General features: G+C 38.2%; 1 protein-coding gene across 3 annotated transcripts in view; it reads left to right on the top strand.

Moving 5' to 3' along the window:
* GDA (guanine deaminase) overlaps positions 1–13,453 on the top strand; it is a 107,249-nt gene that overhangs the window by 47,934 nt on the left and 45,862 nt on the right. For 2 of the 3 annotated variants that reach the window (XR_016223272.1, XM_002708206.6), the window contains exons 2-3: positions 864–952; positions 6,209–6,380. Coding sequence is in view for 2 of the 3 variants with exons in the window: in XM_002708206.6 (XP_002708252.1) it covers positions 864–952; positions 6,209–6,380 (261 nt within the window). In the remaining variant the exon portion in view is untranslated. The remainder of the gene's footprint in view (positions 1–863; positions 953–6,208; positions 6,381–13,453) is intronic. The other variant, XM_089316296.1, reaches the window with a different exon arrangement.

Here is a 13,453-nt window from a genome sequence, read left to right as displayed (position 1 = left end):
TTTTTCTTACAATATTACATTTAAAAATATTTACTGCATATAAATTTCATTCTTTCATTCCTTTCTTGCTTTATAGAGAGAACAATCACACTGTACTTAAAAAATAGTCAATAACAGAAACAACACTTAACATGTTCCAGGTATGTGCTAACCTCATCACCAGAATGATCATATTTAGGTCTCACCATTGATCTGTGAAGCCTGCACTCTTATTACCTGAGTTTGTAGATGGGGAAACCAGGCCACAAAAGATGAACACATACATGGTTGTCCAGCTGTCGACCTTGATCTTCAGTCTTCATAAGCCTAACTTGAGAGATCAACCTTTTATCTAACCCACAATAATGTGTCTCTTACACATTATTAGAAAAACATAATAATAAAGCTCTTCATATAACATCATGACATCAACATAGTTTATACCATGACTCAGTTGCCAGGCATTTATCATGTGCAGATACATTTAGTGTTAATAAATTGTCTATGCTATCACTATGTCCTCTGGACTTGGGTTTCCCATAGCAAAATCTTTTATTCATCTGAGGAGAGGTATTCTTTTTAAAACAATTGTTTCCCTTCATCATTTTCAGTGACAGGGGAAGAATAGATGCCATTAGGCCATTTTTTATACATTATATCTTCAGACTGGGATTTTTTGGAACCTCACTTAGATAAATGTAAGTGGCAGAAAAGGAGAATTGAATGACCAAAGGCAAATCTCTGTCTTCCTGTCTCTGCACTCAATCTCATTTGATATTAAATAACTTTTCAAATGAACTCAACTGCAATATTAGCTCTTTAAAAAATGTAGGTATTTAATGACAATGTTCCATTACTGTGTGATTCTTTTCTTTCTTTTAAAGATAGTGTTTTTAGAAGAAGCATCTCAACAAGAAAGGCTGGCCAAGGAATGGTGCTTCAAGCCGTGTGAAATAAGAGAACTGAGTCACCAGTAAGTCATCACCAACTTCTTCTTTATTGCTGGGTGCCATTAATGAGACTTAAATGATAGGGAAACTGCCTTGGGAGACAGACAGTGTCACAAGAAGTCGGGGGATGGAAACTGAGAACAAGACTGCCATCATTATTTCATTTCTTCAGCAGGTATTTGTGCAGCCTACTATGTGTAGCACTATAATCTGGAGTGGAAAAGATATTCAAGGTCCTTGTTCTCAATAGATTGGCAGCTCATGGGTTATGCAGACAATCAAGTCTACAGATACATACACGTGACAGTGATAGACTGAAGTCTTCTATAAAGGAAGTCAGAGGGAGGGCTGTGGCACAGATGAGCTATTGGGAAGTGGGAGGGGGAGAGAATTTGTAGAGCAGTTACTCAGGGAATAGGGAAGACCTATTCTAGAAGTATATTTGAGCTGCGATTTTAGTGTTTTTTAATATTTGCCTAAAGGATGTTTCCTGTGATTGGCTCACTGTCTTCATAGCCTGATTGGTAAAATTGGTACCATTTTCCTTCTGGAAATACAATTTTCATAGAAAACTTTTATTTAATAAATTTCAAAAGTACAACTTTTGGATTATAATGGTTCTTCCCCCCACAACCACCCTCCCACCCGCAAACTGTCCCATCATTTGGAAATTAATTTTAGGGTAATGTAGTGAGAGGAGCATTGAGCTGGGGATTAAAACACCCAGTTTGAACCATAATACTAAACTTTATTGCAGTAAGGTGTAAAGCATGCCATTTCTGTTCCTTGAGTTCATTTGGCTGTAAAGCTCGTGTCTGGTCACAGCCCAGAGAGGCAGGATGACTGTTTCTGAAGTTTCATTGCACTTGCAGCAGGCTCTCACCTTCTCCCTCCTCCTCGCTTCCCAGCAAGATGTTGCTTATTTCACAGCCTTGCATTTCTTGTTCAAAGGGCCAGTCCTGAGGTCCTCAGATCAATGGGAGCATGACGTGCCATCAGGGCAGGTTGACAAGGATAACCTTGGTGTGCAAAGAGACTGGGCATTGCAGGCCTGTCTGTAATCTTACATTGCGAGTGTCAGTGCATGTTCTGATAGATCTATTTGGGTTATGCATTGTTCTCTTTTGCCAAATTATGATAGGACTTGCCTAGCATTGCAGGTTTTGGATGTGAAGTTGATGATTTTACCTGGAGGACCAAGATTTTCTAAGGAAATTCTGATGGTGATTAAGTAAGGTGTCGAGGGGAAAGCTGAAGTCAGAGGGAGGAAGAAAAACTTCCCTTCTGCTGCATCCTCCAGACCTTCTCTGCTTTGCCTGAAACTTGGTTTTTGATAGCTGTGATTTAGCCATAAGTGGTGCTGTGGGTGAATGGAGAACAGAGCTCTAATCCCAGCTGGGTCTCTAACACATTGCAAGTCTGAAAATGACCTTGCCATTCTCAAACAGCCATGTGCTCTCGCTGCAAAATGAGGAAGTGAGCCCTCTGACCTCTGATCTCCCATGCTGCTTCCACAGCTCATGGCCTCTGCACGTACTGATAGCTGCGATAAATCCTGCACTATAACCTTGATGATGTGAAGTTTTCTATTTAGAGGCATTTTACAATGTGTCCTATCTCCTAAAAGGAGTTGCAGCTTTTCTGGGTGAAAGTTGAATGACAGGTTCAATAAACCTCTGCCCTCTGTTGCCTCTGAACACTTTGTACCTGAGTTATCTCCTTTGCTTTCATTTCTGCTGCTGGGTGAGCAGTGACTTGCTATCTTCCACCTCCTAACTTTCACTAGCGATTTGGAATGGAACTTTCCATCTGCCCATGATTTCTGTAACACCTGTCTTTCAGGTCATCACTTTCTCCCCAGCACTATGCTAGAGACTCAATGGGTACTTTTTAAATTAAAGACCTAATTGCTCTGTAATCAAGGGTCTCCCAGTCATTGCACTGGTGTCCAGGTTCTTTCCTGAGGTTACACATCTTTGACCCTTATGGTTTTGCCCTGTCCCTTCTTGAAACTCTCCCTTCCTTACTGTCCTTGATGAGCTGTGCCCTGGGTACCCTCATCCTCCTAACAGTCCGCCAAGACCAGTCATGACCTTCTCTTCCTTGAAGTTACTCCTGGAGTCTGGAGTGCTGTGCAAGGTTTAGTTTCGTTCTTTCTTCTCCACAAATCTCTAGTACAACTATTTTGTAAGGTTGTTTACATAAAGAAGATTCTTAAATCTGAATCCCATCTTTAATTCCCATATGACCTCTTATCCCACATCTCCACTTACTCCTTGGACACATGAATATCACACTTTGATGCTAAGCTTAGAATGACATCACATACAACCCCTCCAAAACAGACTTTCCTTCTAAATTCTCTGTGGTTTATGTCATATGTTCAGCTCACTGTTCAAAACCTTACACTGACTCATTTCTCTCCTTCCCTTCCTAGATCTAATAAAAGATTGAGTTCTTTATCTCATATTCATACTTTCCCTTTCTGTTCTATAATTTTTATTCAGAATCTCATGTTTGGGAGGTTGCAGGAGTCTCCCAACACGTGCGCACCACCACCAGATTCATCATCCTAAACCCAAGATGCAATATGTCACAGCCTGCCAACTAAAACAAGAAACAGAAACAAATATTCTCTCAATCCCCTCCTCCTTGACTACAAAATACCCTATGTGTGTTAAATCAGTAAATCAAGTAATTAAGACCCTCTTTAAGAAAAACTTTCCTGTTGTTTTCTTAGGAAAACTTTCTATATACTGAAATGCATAAATCTCAAGTATATAATTTGATATGTTTTGAGATACACACACACACACACACACACACACACCCCTATTTAATTGAAACACCAGTCAAAATGGAACATGCTTATCTTAGAAAGTTCCCTTGAGTTTCTTCTGGTAACTCCCTAGCCTCTGATTCCTGTCACATGGATGTCTTTTGCCTGTTTTTGGATGTCACATAAATAGAATGACACAGTGTATACCCATATTCTTTGTGTCTGGATTCTCCCATTCAACAGCATGTTTTTGAGATTCATCTATATTGTTACATGCATCAATAGTTTAGTCTTTTTAATGCTTAGTAGTATTATATTGTACCATAGGTTTTTAAAAATTTCTGTTTTCTGTGATGGGTATTTAAGTGATTTCTACTTTAAGGTTCATATAAATAAAGCTGCTGTAAACATTTTTGTGCAACCCCTTTTTAAAAAAAAATGTATGTCTTGTTTTACTTGTATAAATATTCAGGAGTGAGATGATGGTACCTTAAGACCCTTTATGTTTAATCAGATTCATTCTCTCTCTCTCTGTCTCTCTCACACACACACACACACGTGCACGCTGTCAGTCAACCATACTCTAAACCGCATTATAAAGTGTTTGAGGACAAGAATTTGCTACAAGAAGTTGCCTTATTCTTCTTTGGACTCCCCACAGGCTTAGCAGAGTTCCTTAAACATAGCAAGATACTTGGGAAATACCTATTACTTGCTGGCACAGTTCAGCCACGTGAAGAAGTCACACTGCCTTTTCACTGTATGCAATGGGGAAAGCAAAAGAAAAGGACTGTCAGGTCGTGGAGAGCAGTGACTGACTCTGAACACCTACTCATCTTCCCTCTCTGTGTTCCACTTGCACCATAGGCCTGCTTAACACTGCCTCCCTGCCACACTTACAAGGTGTCACAGCGCTTCACTTCCATAGGGAATTGTCACCCTGAAGTATAGTCACCGAGAGTACTGAGCCTACAGACAATGTACCTGGCTTGGACTTTCAGCTCCAGAGCCGACTAATGATTTCTTTTTTCCAAGCTACTTAACTGTCTGAAACTTTACCGTACCCTGTATAAATGAAGGTAACAATACTCTCTGTGTCAAAAGTTTTATGTGAGCATTACCTCATCACCAGCGACATTTATTGATGCTTTCCATTATCTAGGCAATATTCTTAAACTAACTGGTCCTCAGAGTAGCCCCTTGTGCTACTACCATCTCCATTTTTATATAAGGGAAACTAAGTCACAGACAGAGAAAATAACATGTGGAATATCCATCTGCTGGTGTATAGTGAGGCTTCATGTCCAGGCAGTCTGAGCCCAGAGTGCATACCCTCCAGCTCTGTGATAATCTGTCTCCCTCTACTGAGATAGTACACATAGAATGCAGTACCCAGAGTACCCAGTGACTAGTATGTGTAGTTATTCTGTAAATCCTAACTGCTGTCACTGTCATCATGCTCATCTCACCATCACCACCATTCCTAGCTCTGTTTTTAAAACAAAACATTGAGGGCTGCCCATAACTTTATTTGCCATACATTTGGCAACATAGGGAGTCTTGTCAGTATCTACTTTCAAGTTCAAATTCTTTATGCAATGTAATATTTTCTCAGGCTGATGGTGGTGGTGGTGCACACCTTTGTTCAGCATATGTCTATCTGGATAAGGTTAGGCACTTAAGAGACACTAGTGAATTCGATTAGTTCTTTACAAAAGCTTTAAGTTTTTGCTAGTAATGAGCTATCTCAATTCTGTGAATAATGTCTCTGAAGACTTAAAAATGTCTTTCCAGAACTTGGTAGTATAGGAATTAGTAGAAATGAGAATATTAATTGGTGGATCAGAATAACAGAAGGAGTGATCGAAACATCAAGAGATGCTTGTCACAGCATCACTACTGCCACTTCACCTAGGTATACCACTGACCCATTTGTGTTCCTGTCTCCTAAGACTGAGTGTCTGTACCCAGCTGCTTCTATTTCAGAACTCAGTCCCTTCAGCAGAAGGAGAACTAAATTTCTTGCCAAGGTCAAGATAGCTGCTGAATCTAAAACTGCAGCCAGTCTGTTTCTCACCTTCTGCCTCCCTTAGTGACTTGTGTGTACCATCCTTGACCTGGCTTTGAAGACTCCCCAGCTCCCAATCCCATCTTTGTTCTCTCCTACAGCCACTGGTTCAGAGAACGAAGTCATGGAGTAAGTCATAGCTTCCCTGTTTCTTAGGCCTTGCTCCTATTTGGTGCTGTATTTTCCACCCCTCACCATGTTTATTTAGCCTCACAGCCACCATGTAAACTTAGCAGCTGTACCCTCCCTAGCAGAGCTTTATTTTGGTTTCCTGATCCCTAAATATCAGAAGAATTTAGTTATTTGGTTGCATCAGTTTTAATCCTGTGTGAGATGAACAATTAAATCATTGTCAAGAGAAAATGTGATTTAAAGACATGGGAAATGACTAAAGATGTTATTAACTACTTCTCTCCTTATCTTAATTTCCAGTGAGTTCTTCATGCCTGGGCTGGTTGACACTCACATCCACGCCCCTCAGTATTTCTTTGCTGGAAGTAACGTAGATCTACCACTTTTGGAGTGGTTGGCCAAGTACACATTTCCTTCAGAACACAAGTTCAGGAACATCGACTTTGCTGAAGAAGTCTACACCAGAGTTGTTGTAAGTATCCCGTGCGTGAGTATTGAGTTATGGTTGGTCATCCATAGCAACATCCATGTCTTCAGACAGATTTCAGTTATAAATTATAGGTACTTAAGACGAAGAAAGACCAAAGAGAATTTTCCACTCCTTTGTGACCATCTCACTTACATAGCTGGTCAGTGGTAAAGAGAATTTGAATCCAAGTTCCTGAATACCCATTCTGGTTGGCTCTATGTTACTCTCTTTTTCTTATTATGTTTCACATTATCAAATTTGACTTAAATGCATATGTGTGTTTCCTGCCCCTGCCAATTCATAATTCTGTTCTTAGGACCATATGGATTAGATAGAGACCTTTGGAAGGTTATGTGACACACTTTTCCCATCTGTAAAAAATACAAATAATGATAATACCTACTTCCTAGAATTATTATGGTAATTCAAGTTAATATTTGTGAGGTTCTTAAAATGGTGTCTAACACGTGATAAAAACTATATAGTTTTTTTTAAAAAAAATACCCAAGGAAATCTAAAATTAAAATAGTCAATTACTTTTGGAAAGATAGCATGTTGTTTTTGTAGCTCTGCAGGGAAGGAAAAAAGGATAGTGCCTTACCACAGAGCACATGGGACTGACGAGCGTTAGCACCACTAGAGGGAACTCTGGGGCTAGTTCAGTCATTGAACAGTGGTTCCAGTGTATGTGCCAACTGAACCAAGTCACTTCAAGAAGTTCGTGGAAAATGGAATTAAAAGATGAGTTTAGTTTGATGTGAAAAATGTGGAGTTCTAACCTTTTTTTAGAATGTGAATTTTCATGAACATTTTGAAGACTCCTTTTATGCATGGATTTCAAAATTATTTTACATCAAAATAAACATTTTAATTCTATATTCTCTGAACTTTTTGAAGTCTCCTCATATTTTGAAAGTTCTGAAAATGTTTTCCCTTCTACTTTCAAGGAAATTACTTCCTTTTTTTCTGTTCTAAGCCTATGCCCTGTACCAGAATACACGTAGCAACCAGAAGCAACTTCTGCAACAGTGAAATCAAAACTACAAATGCCTTTTGGTCTGGCCACTGCCTGCTGTTGTTCAGCACATATGGTCTGAATACTGCTGGGTTTTTGTGGGGTCCGCTGAGGGTTTTTCTCCTAAGGTCTTGACTATTTGGTGGGACAGTATTTCAGGCCTCCTGGTTATTGGCCTAGTCAGCCTGCCAGTTTGCCTTGTCTTACATCATTCCACCCTTAGACTAAAAGCAAGCACAAACATTTACACACTTGCCTCACTTAATTATAAATTCAGTGTAATTGCGGAACCCACGTATTTAACTTGCATCCACATGACACCAGAAAAACTGAGGACAAAAGTTATGAATGAAACTGCTGCTGCAATGTGTTAATGAACTGTGCTAACCATACCAAATCTTTATCATCAAAACTTATTTATACCTTGCACTGGTCTGAAGGGGATTTGAGTTGGTTAAAATTGCACAGTCTGCAATAAAATGAAATAAATAACTGAAAAGGAAAAAAAAAGATGGGAGAAAAAAAAAAAAAAAGAAAACAAGAAGTAAATCCATGCCATTGAGTATGCACCTGTTAGGGTTAGTCACAAATTTGGCTTTAAGTCTTCTAGTGCCTGACCCAGGGAGGTAAAAAATTAAATTTACACTCTGCATATGATAAAAGAACACATTTGTTAAGATAAAGCCTATCTAGTTCCCATATCAAAACTTAAGAAAATTAGTCTCAATATTTCTTAATGTGGATAGATGCTGTTTTCTCAAAACATATGAGTCTACTTCAGAAAATTCCTGACAAAATAGAATAAAAAGTTAAGTTATGTTGGTGCAAAATTTTGAATTCCATGTGTAGGGTTTTTCATAATAAACATTTCTGTGAACACTTTGAAGTACCTTCTTACATTATGAAGATGCTCAGTATCAGAAAGTTCAAATGTAGCAATCTTTGTGTTTTTTTTGTTGTTGTTGTTCAGAGAGATACAGTGTCAAGGACTGAATATACTTCAGGCAATACTCCATAAACATTATTTCTTACACCAGAGATTTAAGCATTTGATGTCAATGAATACAAACTAGGTTTTATTTCTAACAAGCATTTGCAATGCATATATCACATGTTTCCGGTTATTTGCAAGCCCACACATTTTGACACATGGATGAGCTGATGGTTAACATCTGTTTCATAGATTTGAACCTGTCTCTAAGCTGAAGGATTTCCGAGATAATGCAAAGGGATATGAAAGAAGTACACATGAATAAAACTAAAAATTCTTTTGTTTTCTATTTCCTCCCCCAGAAAACAGGTATAGATATATTTCAGCAAACTCACACCATACATTGTGGCAGAGATAATTTAATCTGCCAATAATTTAACACATATTTTAGTAAATATCTCTTAAGTGAAACCTAGAATATCTCCAGTTAACCACTGCAAACTGGATGAGAGATTTTAATTTCAAATGGAACTGGAATAAGCTAAAAAAGTCTAGAAAGTTCAAGAATCTTCCCAAATTATAGTTAAGGAACAGGAAAGTAAGTATACTAAGACAACCAGTTGCAAGTATTCTCCTGGATAACAGAATGAATGGTTATCTTATGGAGTTGTCAATCACTGGGCAGATGAATAAGGAATCCAACGAATTCCAAAGACATATGGTGAGTCAGACCACCTATTTTAGCTACTGGAAATCACCCAACCTATTAAAAGTCCATTGCTACTGGCCTAGAAGTTCATGGTCATCTTAACTTTGGAATCCATTTTGAGCTCACAAAACTTGATCTCAAAACACTTTCTGTCAAAAATTGTAGGTCAGGGAAAGGTTGAGAAACACAGCCAGAAGTTTGCTGACGTTCTTGATAGACTTATTTACAAGTTAGAAAACTCCATATTTGTTATTAGTTCTCTCTAACACTTGTGAGGAACTAGAGTAGGATAGTGGCTTGGGGGAAACCCACACAGAAAGTGTGAATAAAGAAAGTAGCTCATTTTAGAGTAAAATTTTTAATCCAAACTCCTTTTTTTTTCTAACTATGTAAGTAACAAATGTGTAGCTTGGGTATTTAAATAAATGAACTCAAATGAAAGCAAACAGGAGTAGTTTCTGGATTCTTTCCCCCATCTCTCTCTCCCTTCCATCTTCTTTTCTTCTTTTTTCTTTTCTCTGTGGGCTCTTGCTGTCCTCTTCTTTGACTATAATTTGGGAAGATTCTTGAACTTTCTTAACTTTTTAGTTCATTCCATTACAATTTGAAACCACAATTTCCCAAGCAGTTAAACTTTTCCTCCTCTAAGCCACACATTCCCTCGCTCAGTCTTGACCTCCAGACAGGGATTAAATTCCCAGCCTCTGTGTGGTGCTTCCATTGTATTCATTGCTAGATGGCCACATTTTTGTTTCATCTTCAAGCCAAGATTGTAGACAGGTTCTTATTGATTTTGAGAGTTTAGAAAAATTTGGATTATGTTTTTGTTTTAATTTTATTTTATTCTAGTTGGTTAGTCACTTTAACCTGTATCATTTTGGGTGGTGGGAAGGATAGTAGAAACTTACTTTGTGATCTAATCCAAGGTTAACTTTTATGATTCTATTCTTCTGTTTAAAGATAGATGTTTTTCCTGTTGATATGGCATTATTTGTATCTCTGATATGAAGTCTTACATTATTTACTCTAAATTGCCCCATATAACAAGATAAGAACATTCATGTTCTCTTCCCTTCTTTATCACTTCCTACTTTGCCATGTCCTATGTTTTATCATCTGAGATTTTAGTTCCAGTGTATTTTTTCACCATGTATGCTTAATTTAAGATGTTTTAATTTTAATTTTAAAATCAGGTTTAGTTTAATCAAAATTTATTTTTTTTAAATGTTTATTTTTTCATCTACTTAAAAGGCATACCAGAGAGAGACAGAGACAGAGAGCCAGATAGAGATCTTCCATCTGCTGGTTCACTCCCCAAATGCCCATAACAGCTAGGGCTAGGCCAGGCTAAAATCAGGAGCCCAAAACTACATCTGGGTCTCCCACAGAGGTGACAGGGGCCCAAGTAGCTGAGCCATTATTTGCTGCCTCCAAGGACACGTTGGCAAGAAGCTCAATCAGAAGTGACTTGAACTGGGATTCCAGTACAGAATGAGAGCATTTGAAGCTGCAGCCAAAGCCACCACAACACAATACCTGCCCCCAGTTTCCTTTTTAACATCTGTACTTTAATGATGGGCTTTATTTTTTCTTTTACTACTGGGATCCCTGTTTTTGAATGCATTCTTCATTTTGTTAGGACACAAGTTGTGACAATCCTTTCCAATAAACTTGGGTGACAAACATTCCAAATCCTTGAATTACATAAAGGTTTATTTTCCTCTTACTCTTGAATGGTATTATATTTGAAAGGATTTGCCTACCAGCATTGAATAAGCAGATGATAATCTGATTCTCATTCCTTTTCCACTAATTTGCTGGCCTTCAGGATATTTTTGTTTATTCTTCATATTCTGAAATTTCAATTGTAGATTAATTTTCCAGTTCATTTTCTTGATTACATAGACCTCTGCATTCTCTCCAATCCATTTTTCTTTTGATGTTTTCTAGAAAAATATTGAAACTTCTGGATCTATTTTTGTGTCTCTGAAGTTCGTCCTTAGAGAAAGCATGGCCCGATTTTGGAAAGCATTAATTCAATCTTACTGTTACAATAGCCTGTTCCCTTTTTCAAGGAGACAATATCTTGTTCATATAAAGAAGCCACTTGTATATGTCTCTTATTTTAGTAATTTTGCTTCCTCACATGTTCATTCAATAAACACTTAGCTCACGCAGGGGTCCAGATACTTCTCTAATTGCTGGAGATTAAATTTGATGCCTCTGTCATGGTGAGAGCTTTTCTATGGGACTTGCCATGTTAAGGGAGATTGTGAGAGCATCTGTGTTTATAGTTTAGGATCTAAACACCCTCTACAGGTAGCTAAATGTACTTTATTTATGTGCAACATTTCTTAAGATTTGGACAGGTTGATATAAAACTTCAGATACAAATGCTCTTGACCTTTGGGATTAGTTAACATCATTGTTCAACAATGACTAGAAAGCTGAGTAGAGCATGCACTTCCTGTGATATTCACTCCAAACCTCGTCTCTCCTGCTGACACCTGAGCTTCTGACTGCTGTTCCAGTCAAGTCTTTTTATTTCACAAAGGAGGAAATGGATGCTGAGAAAGTAGTTTTCTCAGGTCTTATAGCTAAAAATGGGCAAAAGACAAGAAAGAACCCCATTCAGGGAATTTTCCTCTGCACTTACAGAATCTTCTGCTAAAGACTGAACCGTAAGTAGTCAGGTCAACCAGGCCTTCTCCCAGGGGCTCCAACAGGTCAGACATTACCAATCCTGTCTTCTTCCTTGAAGATCCTCCCATGTCCTGTCAGTCTCTTGTTTCCTTCTTGATATTACTGGGCATTCCCTTATCCTCTGTCATGTTTAGTCCCTATTCCCTGGATCCAGGAATTCCTTTTCTTTCTATCTCTCTCTCATTTTGCCATAGCACATCTACTAGGTGCTTCCGAAAACAGTGTTCATGGAGGGTAAAATTTTCACATCTTTCAAATGCACTCCACCTTCACATATCTTTACTCTGTGTATTCTCTATTCTGCCTTCACATACCTCTGTTTGTGTCTGTTCACACTTGATTGATAATTTACCAGGGTATAAAACTCTACCTTAAAAATAACTTCGCCAGAATTTTGAAGGTGTTCTGCCTCCAGTATGTTGGTAAAAAAGCAAAAAATCCAGCACCACTGTGATTTCTGTCATTTGTCTATGACTGGTTTTCTTTTTCTGGGAGCTTTTGGTGTCTTGTCTTTACTCAAAGACTTAATATCTCACAGTTATATGAATTTCTTTGCATTCTGTTTTCACTTGCTGTGCTGAGAATTCTGTGAAAATTTTTAGTTTGGAGACTAATATCATATCTCAGGTAATTTTGTTACCTCTATTTAAACAAAAAAAATTTTAAATACTAATTCTAAATATTGTACCTCCCAGATTAAGCCAATTTTCTTATCATTTGACCCCTAACTTCCAAGTTGCCTTTTTTCTGAGAGATTCTGTACTGATTTAACCCATTTAACAGCTTCTAAACTTCACTTTTAATATTTTTACTTTTGGAGAGCTCTTGTTCTCCAGTTTTCATAGCATTCTGTCCTTGCTTTGTGGATGTAATGTCCTATTTTATTTTTTTGAGGATGTTAATCAGTTTTGTGTTTTTTTTTATAAACTGAGCTTCCTTTTGACTTTGTACATTATGTGTCCTTTAAGGTTTTTCCAGATTCTCCCTCCACTCTCCACATGTCTGCATTTTAAGGTTGCTTTCCTCTAGTGTCTGTTAAAGCTTCAACGTGCATTCATCTTTAAATGTGATATTCTGAGATGCTGATTGGAAGATCTGGGAAGAGGCAGCTCCTGTGACTTGGTGAACTTTATTATAGGATGGACAGTGAAGCCACTGAACAGCCCTTACAGTTGTGGGTTCCCAGTGTCGCTCTGAGGACAGCTGTCTTCTAGAGCCTTTGATTTTCTTGAGGAATGAGTGCCCCAGTTTCCTACCGGCAGTGGTAAGGGCAGTGCACATGGCCTTCTGAGGAATGGGTCAGCTGGATCTCCATTGAAACCTCTTCTTCACCTTGACTTTCTGGGCTTGCCCCTCTAAACAGTAACTAGTTTTTACAAATTTCTCCTACAAGGTCTAGGTTGGGAATGATCAGTTGATTGCAACAGGGAAAAGCAAGAATCTTGTAGGGTTTATCATCTGTACACAGACTTCCAGATAATCCCCCATCAGCACCTGCTTGCTTCTCTTTCTCTTTCCAAATTGCTCTTGGGCTCTTCTTCATGTTTTTTGTCTTCCAAAAAGATGTTGACATGTTTCCTTGCTCATGTCTCCTCTCAAATTCTCCTTTTAGGTTCTTAAATTTTCTACTGTTATGCTAGTGGAACTTTGCTAAGGAAAGGAGATAGATATACATGATCTGTTCAGTTAAACTAGAAATCTGCCTGACTGATTTTACA

Source organism: Oryctolagus cuniculus, chromosome 1 (assembly GCF_051225735.1).
Source record: "Oryctolagus cuniculus isolate XC-2025 breed Fujian yellow rabbit chromosome 1, ASM5122573v1, whole genome shotgun sequence".
NCBI classification, from domain to species: domain Eukaryota; kingdom Metazoa; phylum Chordata; class Mammalia; order Lagomorpha; family Leporidae; genus Oryctolagus; species Oryctolagus cuniculus.
This window is presented reverse-complemented; position numbering and strand designations above follow the sequence as displayed.